Here is an 11,677-nt window from a genome sequence, read left to right as displayed (position 1 = left end):
ATAACCAAGGGAGATGGAACACAGTCCTACTCCTATAAATCAACCTAAACTAGAATACAAATTATTTGTACGAAACACTTCTCTGGGTACGAAAAAGATTTCGAAACTACTCTAATTGTCTATCAGCATTTATGCTTGTCAGTGGTTCATGTAGTCATTTTATTGTGTTTGGTTTAGATTGACTCCTTAGTAGCTTTTTGTTTTGGTTCATTTATCGATCCAGGTGTTTGATTGATTGTATATTGTTTTACGTCCCATTCGAGAATTTTTCACTCATATAGAGACGTCACCATATACCGGTGAAGGGCTTCAAATTTTGACCTTTACTCGGCACTCAGGGCCATTGAGCAGTGAGGGATCTTTATCGTGCCAACGCCTGCCGTGATACGGGGCCTCGGTTTTTAAGGTCTCATCTGAAAGACCCGCAACTTTCACTTCAAAGTGCCGAGCGCATGGCAAAGGAACAGTTGCTACCTATTTTTTATCGACTTAGGTCTGTCACGGCCGAGATTCGAACTCACGACCTCCCGATCACGAAGCGAGCGCTCTACCGACTGAGCTACCGTGAACGGTCCAGGTGTTTGAGAAAATATGGCATGTCCAGTAGACTCATGCTGTACAAGTGTGAGCATATCTGATATGCGGTTTGCTATGGCCTTTTGTAGCATTGTTATTGTTAACAAATTTGTTCGCCCTGGTGGAATTTGATTTCTCTGTCATCGGTATCTTTACGTTGACGATACACTTAAACCCTGTATAAGGACGAAGGATGGCTGGTGAATGTTTGAGCTGATAGCCTTAGCTGCAGTTGGTTTCACATGCCATTTGTTGTACTCTTGAAAGGTTCTACTTAAGATATTCGTCCAAATGTTGTTTAATGTCAAGGAAATCTAAGTCAAAGGTATTCTTGCCATTGCCGAATCGTTCAAGAAAAGTCGTTTTCAGGTTCACAAGACTGTTCTTGGCAGTTGGCACCATTGGTGGGCAATGTCACTCAGGTAAAACACAAATGGCCCGGTAATGTCAGTCAAGTGAAACGCAAAGCTTTTCCAGAATTTGTCGCTCGAGAAGGCATGCAGGGTACACAACTGCATGTAAACAGTCCACCACAGACTTGCACTGATGTTACTTTTTCTTCCAGAGTTTTTTGAGAGATTTACAGAGACATAATCTCTCCAGTTGATAACTTAATTTCCTGTATTGTGGTTATTTTAAAACTAGTTGTTGTTAATGGGGATACTGCGGTTGATGTTGTTCTAGGACTTTTCAGAACTTACGATCGTCTGATGACTGATGATTCTGGCTTGATGTTGAACGTAAACCTCTTGTCTTTCCCCTTAATTCTATAACACTCGGAATTCTAGAGTTACCGACTAGGTGTCGTTTCTGCATCACTTCCCTAATTTCTACTTTGACTTTTTAAAAAATCTTGAAGTTGTTTAGAAATTCAGTATAGGTAGGTTAGAGGGATTCGATTTCTCGTCAGCAGTGGCACCGTTTCTGACAGGCTATATATCGCATGCGCAGACATCACTTCAATCTGTACCAATCGATTTTCAGAAGCTCATGCAGCAGATAATATATTTGTTAAGGACAGTCTTATCTGAAAAAACTTGAAGGGTTTATCAAGTTGGTTTTAAGAGCATAGTTCAGTTGCTGCATGCATTAAGGACTAGGTTCACTTTGGCCAAAAATCTTTTTTTTACTTTGATCTTCCATGTTTTTCAACTATGATTTCAAGATATATTTTCGTCTTTCCTTCCTATTTTGCGACTTTCTCTAGTTGTCGGTCTGTAGACTCGATCGTCAGTTACCAGGCCAACAAAATTACCTGATATCAGTTGAGTGTTCTCTTTTTCATGAAATTTTTCTAAGAAGTGTTTCAAAGGTTTTGCCCGATTTCTTAATATTCTTACAAGACATCTCTATCTGCTTTTCTGATGAGTCTTGCATGTTCTTCCGTTGTTTTGTGTTTTATTTGTACCTTGTATTGAACTACCCCAAACTCTCAATTATTTCTAATTCAACAGGACAATCAGCAAATTTATATGTTTTACGATAAAAGAAAGGTGCGTCTGGTTTCTGGCGTCGAATATGAATACTACTTACATTGTGAAAATCAAACAAAAAAAAACAACAACATTGCACTCCTTTATTTTGGGGGCAAAAAAATGCAACCACTGTCACCGTCTGAAATATTTAACATTATGAACACTTTTCAAATGAGCTACTTATCAATAGAAAGGACTGACGTAGGTTCCGATTCAATATCAGCAGTTTAAAAATCTGTTATTTTGCAGTGCAGCATTTCTTCAATGTCCGATCTGGGTAAAGGCATTTGTTACCTTTGAATTGCTTGTAGCAAGCTCTCTGTAGATGCATGTCCAATTTTCTGTATAGAAGAGTTGTCTGTATTGTCAGATGAGAAATTGTCGTGAAAAGATGTTGACAATGATTGGGCAGGTGCCTGTGAGGGGGTAGGGGGAGTCTGGGTAGTTTTGTGAGAAGGCGCCGTGGATTGTGGGACAGATGCCTGTGAGAGGATAGGGGGAGTCTGGGTGGTTTTGTGAGAAGGCGCCGTGGATTGTGGGACAGATACCTGTGAGAGGGTAGGGGGAGTCTGGGTGGTTTTGTGAGAAGGCGCCGTGGATTGTGGGACAGATGCCTGTGAGAGGGTAGGGGGAGTCTGGGTGGTTTTGTGAGAAGGCGCCGTGGATTGTGGGACAGATGCCTGTGAGAGGGTAGGGGAGGTCTGGATAGTTTCATGAGAAGGTGTCGTAGATTGTGAGACAGATGCCTGTGAGGGGGTAGTGGGATTCTAAATGGTTTTGTGAGAAGGCGCCGTGGATTATGGGACAGCTGCCTGTGAGGGGGTAGGGGGAGTCTGGATTGTTTTGGTTTTGTGAGAGGGTGCTGTTGGTTCTCCAGTGAACAGGTTGTCCTATGTGCTGGATTTCTGAAGAGAGGGATTTTCGAGGGAAGATTGCCCAGCTGTATCAGTTGTAGTTTACACAGTAATTACGTTCTCTGAAATGTTCAAAACAATGAAAAAAGTACTGTAAATACACTGCAATTTTGCAGAATAACATTTTAATTGTATTTTTGTTAATTTAAGTTTTAATTATATTTTTGTTAATTTAAGTTTATTCCCCAACTTGATTTAATTAATGGAACTTCATGTAGTACTGCACAAATAGTAATTCAAGCTATGTGGCTGTTATCAGGTTTACAAGCTAACATTCAACTGCATATATATTTTACATTCAAGCCAAAATTGTTGATGGGTTATAGTAATCCATAGCAGTATTTAATTAAATTGGCTTCGATAAGGTACCTCCTATTTTTGCTTGTTTCTCTCTTTGTTTCTCTTTGAAAGCCATGTAGATAAGAAAAGTTTTCACATGAAGTCCATGTACATTTTATGATATTTGTTAGAGATGACTTAATCTTCAACATCAGTGCAAAAAAGGAATGCTGTTAAGCATTACATTGAATTCAAAATAAAGATTCTCCGACTAAAAAGAAAAACAACACAAACCTTTTAAGTAGACTCCCTTTACATCCTTAGTGAAAAGGTCCAAAAATGAGAATTCTTCGTCGGCCAAAACGTGTTTCACCAATGGGTTATGTGCTTTGAATCCACTACTCTGTCTAGAAGGATTATCTACCGTAGTGAACAGCAGACAAGCATGAATTCCTGCTACACAGAGCTTGACAATTTGTCAAATGCAATATTATAAAATGGGAAGGCCTTATAAATTAAAGAATTGAGAATATTCAAGTAAATATTCATATTTTGGCTTGTGACGTCCAATTCTTTCTATTCAGCATCCAGAAAGAAATTTTAACTCAAAATTTAAACCTGCAGCTATCATGAATATTGCATTTCTTTTAAAAATTTATTATAACGACTTGCCAGTTAAATGTCTTTATTAAACCCCTAGGTACTTCCTGATTATAGATCTTAAATATAGCTAAATATTAAGTATTAAGTTAAAAATGAGATAAGTATTTAAAGGTGTGAAGTGCAATGCATTGCTATAAAAGATAATTTTACATATATCTCTCCTCATTCTGTATAGACTTTTATGGGTATTACTCCCCTAGCGTGATTTCCCATTCTCTATATCATTTTATGGGTATTACTCCTCTAGCGTGACTTCTCCTCATTCTGTATAGAATTTTATGGGTATTGCTCCCCTTGCGTGATTTCTCCCCTCTCAAGATCAAAATGTCGGTGTCCACTGTTTTTGTTGGAAAGGCAAATCCACAATTTTTGCACACCATCACTTTTACGTGATCCTCATAAATAACAACTGGGACATCTTCTGGGAAACTTTTTACACTGTAAAACAAAATTTTTTATATCATAAAATGTATATATCAATTACTGCAAGTTATATATGTATGATTCACATAAATATTAGGGTTTGAGAAAAAACATGAGGGCAGAAAGAATGGGTAAATTTACTGAACAATTTAAAAGGGGGGATTACTAAATATTGCAGTTTGTTTTTGTCTTCTCTTTATATACTTTATTTTGAACAGTGTGCAGTGCTTGCTTGTGTTTCTGATATGCCTTAATTTATATAAGAACCAAGTTGGCCTTCGTCACAATATAATTATGTATTAAAAATCAAAATAAACTATGATAATCAGGGTTTGATCTTAATATCATTGCCATCTGCTTCGAAAAAATTTAAATCAAATCACTGACTTTAGTGACAATGTTTCCGATCACATCATCTTTCACATAGTAAAAGCAAATTTTAGTAGAAGCACATCTTTACAAATGACTGTACAGCCCATACAACAGATAGGAAATTGAAATGAACAATGCAATGACCCTTGCAAGCTGAGTTTTGATTTCCTTAGAATTATATTATCGATTTCTGATCTTCACTCCTTCTGATCTTTCGCCTTAACTCTTTGCCCCTTGCGCTGTCTGTGACGTAATAGTAGCATTACATGTTACTATTTGATGCCGTTATCCTTTTCCCCGCAGCGCACTTGCGATTACGAGCAGAAAAGACGTGATTTTGAAGATGAATATTTACACGGTGTATGTAACAAAATTTGCCATATATATCCCCATAATATTTATGCAACTATCCGTAAGCTGAATTCAAGTATTTTTTATGGTGATTTAATCCTGTTTATTTTGTTTAAATAATTCTTTTATGTTGACTGTTACAAACTTAATTTATTATCATAACTTGTACTTTGTTATGAAATTTAAATATAAAACATTGTTCAAAATATTTGTTTGATTTTCCAGACAGGATTTAATTATTTTTTTTTTACTCGTATTAAAGTTAGAGACAACGACACTCGTCCCCCCCCCCTTTTATTTCTTTGCATAGCCATTTTATCGAAACTTGCAGAATCTTCCAATTCAAATAAAAACTAGAGCGAACTCGTTGCAAAGCAACGAATAGGTCTTCCGTTGGAGCTGCGGAAGGAAGAAGTGACCTTGAATCAGGGTCATGCCACATTCTACGTAAGCAATCTTGTAACTTAATATATTTCGCTAGGAAAAACTGTAAAGGAATTTACGTGACCTTGAACATTCCAAATGACCTTGTGTCAAGTCATAAAACCCAATCTGTGTGTTACCGACTTGAAAAGTTCACAGTGACACGTCATGTTCTTTTAGTCCATACATACATTCAAATCATCTTATCCTTAGTGACCTTGAACTTGAGTCAAGGCCATGTCACACTGCATGATACCAGCAATGTTTTTCTACTACAAATACGGTAGCGAAATAACAGTTTCTCTGTCAGTGACCTTGACTCGACCAAATGACCTTGCATCAAGGCCATAACACACACTGGTTAAGAGCAATCCCAATCTGTGGGTTTCTGAATGGATAAGTTCAGACCATACAGCGACTCGGAATAATTTGTTAGGTTCAACACAACGATTTAAATATTCATGCTGCATATACAGCTCTTTGGATTTACATTTGCATAATGATATGCACATATTATTGAGATGTGATGTTGTCATAAGAATATTGGCATAATGAGATGACGTCATTCTTCTCTAATGCATATGAATGAGAGGTGACGTCATGATGAAGGGGAATCCCCCTTGGAAAATCCGGTGCTCTTTGGATTTACATTTGCATAATGATATGCACATATTAATGAGATGTGATGACGTCATAATAAGAATATTGGCATAATGAGATGACGTCATTCTTCTCTAATGCATATGAATGAGAGGTGACGTCATGATGAAGGGGAATCCCCCTTGGAAAATCCGGTGCTCTTTGAATTTACATTTGCATAATGATATGCACATATTAATGAGATGTGATGACGTCATTATAAGAATATTGGCATAATGAGATGACGTCATTCTTCTCTAATGCATATGAATGAGAGGTGACGTCATGATGAAGGGGAATCCCCCTTGGAAAATCCGGTGGAAAAAACCATTCGGAAAATCCACATATTCTGTATTCAAATAAAAAAGAATTGTTGATAAGTTGTTTCAAGAGGATTGAGGTTTTTAGATGAGAGAACATATCATACTTTTGGAAAAAGAAACACAATTAAAGTGGTAAGAAATTAAAATTTTTTTTATTTGATTTAAACAATATTCAGAACACTGAATAGATTGGGCAACAGGCAAACTGTCTACAAATACCCTCTCTATGCAAGATCGAGGTGACAAATACAATGATCTGATTTCATAATCAATAAAACATCACGGGTAGACACACACCCTCTCTCACACACCCTCACACACACACACACACACCCTAGCACGACTGACTTGCACGGATCCAGATAAAAAAATGGCATAACAAATGATTGTATAAATAACATCTGACAAAAAAGAAAATGTATCAATGTTTCTTTTTTATTCATAAGAGGTACGTACCTATTGATGAGAAAAAAAAATCCAGCATAAATATTTATGTTGCAGAAAAATCCCTAGTGAAAACAACTTCACTGTAAAACATATATTTACACAGCTTAAAGATATGTTAAATCACACCCGCACATTGTCCTCAGTAAGATAATTGCGGGAAAAAATTTCATCAGCTATATCCACGAAATGAGAAAACTAATAACTAATAATAACACAACGAAGAGATATTTCTAATCACAGGCACATACAATGTCCCAGCGGTGTAATTGCTCCCTGGATATATGTTTCACCCAAAAAACGCATCAAGTACTCGATTAATTAGTAATACAGAATCAGGAGAAAAAGTGTCAAAAATGATTATTTTTGTTATTCATGTATCCTCACTTGTCGGAGTAGAGAGAATGCAGGGTGAACTGCACTCCCTCGAGCTCCTCGTTCACTTTGGCGAGTCTTTTTTTTCAGTTTTTTAATCTCTTTTTTAATTTGGATTTTTTTTTGAATGAGGTCCTCTTCATAATTTAGTAATATCTGTCTGAAAAAAAGATAAATATGCTGATAAAATTTCAACTCTTAATACCGTATGTAAAAGAATATATCATCTATTGAAACGTCAAAATGCACACCTGTGGTCGGGCATTGAGACGCCCAACTTATCATCATCCGAGCTGTCGTCGGAAATGACTATTACATCCCCGGCGTCATTTGAGGCCTCGGAGACTGACTGCAGCTCGATGTTATCCAACCATCCGATGGATTGTGCATCCTCTCTAGGAATTGAAAAAAAAAATAAACAGGACATACAGACATCCAGTTATTTTCAATAAAAAAAAAATCATTCTTTTTTATACTTGTATCTACTTTATACGTACTCTGATTCCGGCAAAGAAATAGCCACTGGTGGCTCCTCACACGGAAACAGTTCTCTCCTAACCGATGGTTTATTCGGGTCAATGTCTTGCATTTCCCCGAAGAGAGACCCATCTATCTCCCTCATCAGATTATCCATCTGACTTTCCGTCAGAAGGGGGGAGTCCAAAACCGGTTCGTGAACTTTTGCGGTAACAACTTGTCTAAATGTTTTGAAAATAAATGAAAATAAAAACCTTGTTTTAACTTGATTACGGGTATTAAAATTAACGAGATTAATTTGAAAATATATATAATTAGGATCTTTATAACCCCCCCCCCTTTATTTGTTTTTAATTATAAACTGAGAAAACTCACTTGTTCATTTGATCCATTCTGGAATTCCACAAAAATAAATGGTAATAAAATGTAGCTAAACAAGTAGTTATAGAAGCTTCCAAGAGAAGAAGGAGGTAGAGGGGAGGAAACGTGTCTTTTTATAGTGTTTGTTCGCATTTCAATTTTCCCTCCAATTTCAAACTCGTCCAATAAAAAAAATTAGGTCTCTACAATACTTGTTACATATATAGGACATCGAGGTTGTTTAGCCCAAGGTTATACATATATTTCTGTATAACTTGACATATACTTTTTGCATAACTGGGACACCCTGACCGGTTTTCATAAATGTATTACTGTAAATTCATGAAACGTAGTGATTTTACTTTAAAACTCTCTGCCCTCTAAGACAGAGAAAAAAAATTATGAAATATAATTCAATTAAACAAACATAAAATTATTGTCATGTAACTTTTTAAAATAATTGAATGAAACAAAAATAAAATTTAAAATTTTTTGTAAAAGCGCTCGGAGAGAGCCTTAATATGATCATTTCTGTTTATAATTGTTTACTTTTTTTACTGCTGTACGCATACACTTCAATAAGCTAAAAAAAGACAATAATCCTAAAATATAAGATCGGATCCGCACCCTTCCAACGTTTTTCGCGGTAGCGGGAAAGTTGCACGGACTTCATCCGGGGATCACTACCGTGCATGGCGTTCAGGATGGCAGTCAAGTGGAGTGTCATATTTTTAGTTATCTCATTTTCTCGGAGCATTTTGCCCTGTGTACAGAAACAGACGTTTTTGGATTGTAGAGAGGACATATCGTCCATAATAACTGTGCCTAAGATGTTCCCCCCATGTAGCGAACTTTGGGTTCGGGGGGATCAGGGAGTTAGAAACCCATCGTCCATCCCCGTGGTGCTAAGAGTACAACGAGAAACCCAATTTCAGTTATGCGAGATCTCCTATGTTTTTAAAATAGAGATGACGACAAACACAAGGAGATGCCGCCCGGGTTTGTGTGGTAAGTACTTTTTTTTTTTAGTATTTTTCGCATGTCAGCTGACATTGTTAGTAATTACGAGTCAATCAAGTCTTTTGGTTCCTTTATTCTTTAATCAAAACTGGCGATCGAATAGGTTTGTCATTGTTTAAACTTTAAACTGGCATGGAGTTGACTTTCTGTATTAAATTGCTTGTATTCTAGAAGGGTAGGTCTCAAAAGTAAGATATGATTGTCCAGTGATGAAGATAAAAAAAAAAATCGCAAAGACACGAGCAGTCAAAATATCCTTATTTTTAGCGCTTGTGATGATCGTATTTATTTTTTTAATGACAATCACCTAAACTAACTTGTCACATTCCTTTCTCGATTTCGGCAAACACGGAGAGTTAAAACCACTTGAAGGGGGGGGGGGACAATCTCAAAATACAAAAAAAAAAATTCCAAACTGTTGTAACTTGCAGACCAGTGTGGTGAAATAATCCTGTAGCTGTATTATATCAATAATGTACAATGCACGAATCGCTCCCCATGGTGTATTTGAACTACTAAACTGTTTGTTTACACTTCAAAAAAAAAAAAATAAAACATAAATGTCAGTTCTAACCAATGTATTTTCTTTACAGGCAGTTCTGTGACGACCACTAGCGCTGAAGTTTCCACAACCTCTGATGTTACTGCCCGAGTTAGTCCCTTGACAACCACTAGCGCTGAAGTTTCCACAACCTCCGATGTTACTGCCCGAGTTAGTCCCGTGACAACCACTAGCGCCGTAGTTTCCACAACCTCCGATGTTACTTCCAGAGTTAGTCATGTGACGACCACTAGTGCCGAAGTTTCCACAACCTCCGATGTTACTACCAGAGTAAGTCCCGTAACGACCACTAGCGCTGAAGTTTCCACAACCTCTGATGTTACTGCCAGAGTGACAACCACTAGCGATGAGGTTTCCACCACGTTTGATGTTACAGCTAAAGTTTCCACCACCCAAAGTCATGAAGTGATCCTTTGGGATATTGAGGGTCTGGAGGTAGCAGGTAATATTATTTTTATATGATTAATAATATATTTCAAAGCTATATATTATGGAGAAAAATGAAGGAGTAACAAAATTTATATTTTCTCTAAATTGTTTTAGAGGTGTTTTTTCTCTTTTTGAAAATTTCATTGGTCATACAGTGCCTGGTCATTTTATTTTTATTGTATATATAATTAAAGAATTTACAAGCTAAAACTTAGGAGCACACGAGCTCTACACTTGTGTCAGAATTAGACATAGCTTGTTTTATTTACATCCCATCATCACTCATGTATAATTGTGTCGAATGCACTCTAAATACTTTTCAAAAGAGGTGTTATAATTCTCCCCTTTATAAAGAAATGTAGGTAGTATTACACATTTATATGCTAATTTAGAATATATTTATTTTAAACAGAGTTATCCCTGGTAGTCATCGGTTTTGCAATGGTGGGAGTTGTCGTACTTTGCTTCTGCTGGAGGAAGTGTCGACTTGGACGACTCAGATCCAACCCATCTGTAGTGCGTGACATAGAAGAAAGGCCAGTCTTCCCTCACCCCCCTCCGGAGGAAAGCAACCCGTCCATGCACAAAGACAATGATTCTGACCTCATTCATTTTGATGATGAAACAGACCCTGGAACAACCCCCACCCATCCCCGTTCATCATCCCCCATTCAGTCTCTTGTACCTGAAATCCCAAGCAGCCTAGATTTGGGGTCTGATATAACTGTACAAACAACTCTGACTCACACTAGTGGATATCCTGGACCTGACTATACGCCATCACCCATTCATACTCCAGAACACGAAATGCCGGAAAGCTTATTGGATTCCACCGTAATTTCCGCAGCCAGTCCATCCCTTCCCAAGGAACAGAATCAAAAAAGTAAATCTAGTAGGAGTCCTATCTTGACCAGAGCCAAAACAAAAGAGAGGAGAAACAGTAAACGGGATTAAGATCATAGTAGAGGGTACAAAATTTTGCAAACTCGGTATGATCTACTAGGTACTTTAGTTGACTTTCATTTATTGCATATCTACTGATATTTGCTCTATGTCATGAACATGGGACTCTTGTGACAGTAAGGTGTATGTCTATGTATGTCTATATGACATCTTGATGATCTTGATATTTTTTTTAAGAAAATGAAGGTGATATTTTTTTTACATGAGACACATGTAGTATTAATGTAGTAATTGCAAAAAGTTTGTTCAGTGAGGTGGTTTAAATTTTACAGATGTAATGTTTTTAACATTACCGGTTGGTTATTGCAATGAACATTTTTATTATGATCTCGATAATTTTTTTTTTCCATATAATGAATTCTGTGATATATATATTTTTTACATGAGACACATGTTGTATTACTGATCCTTACAAATTGTATGTATTTGCTTAAAAATGTATGTAGCAAGAAGTTTATTGAATGAAGTCATTAAAAATTTTTTTACATACCTATTGTGTTTTTACCATTATCAGTTGGTCCTTGCAACAAACATTTTATTGCACAAAACATTTGATATGTTTTTGATGATATTTTCTTTTACATGATTTCTGTGATTTATTTTTCTTTA

General features: G+C 36.7%; 1 protein-coding gene and 1 non-coding gene across 2 annotated transcripts; one reads left to right on the top strand and one right to left on the bottom strand.

The window, feature by feature from the left end:
* Positions 1-496: 496 nt before the first annotated feature.
* On the bottom strand, positions 497-570 carry Trnat-cgu (transfer RNA threonine (anticodon CGU)). Its single transcript has one exon. It is a non-coding gene; the product is annotated as a tRNA-Thr (tRNA).
* Positions 571-9,062: 8,492 nt separating this feature from the next.
* Positions 9,063-11,332, top strand: LOC133179896 (mucin-2-like). Its single transcript, XM_061314575.1, has 3 exons — positions 9,063-9,102; positions 9,708-10,118; positions 10,518-11,332. The coding sequence occupies exons 1-3, from the start codon at positions 9,063-9,065 to the stop codon at positions 11,057-11,059; spliced, it is 993 nt and encodes a 330-aa protein (XP_061170559.1). The 3' UTR covers positions 11,060-11,332.
* Positions 11,333-11,677: the final 345 nt, after the last annotated feature.

The sequence above is a fragment of the Saccostrea echinata genome, unplaced genomic scaffold (genome assembly GCF_033153115.1).
Source record: "Saccostrea echinata isolate AGI-Se365-2 ecotype Australia unplaced genomic scaffold, CSIRO_AGI_Sech_v1 ptg000005l, whole genome shotgun sequence".
NCBI lineage: Eukaryota > Metazoa > Mollusca > Bivalvia > Ostreida > Ostreidae > Saccostrea > Saccostrea echinata.
The sequence above is the reverse complement of the archived record's forward strand: the minus strand, read 5'-3'. Positions and strand labels throughout refer to the sequence as shown.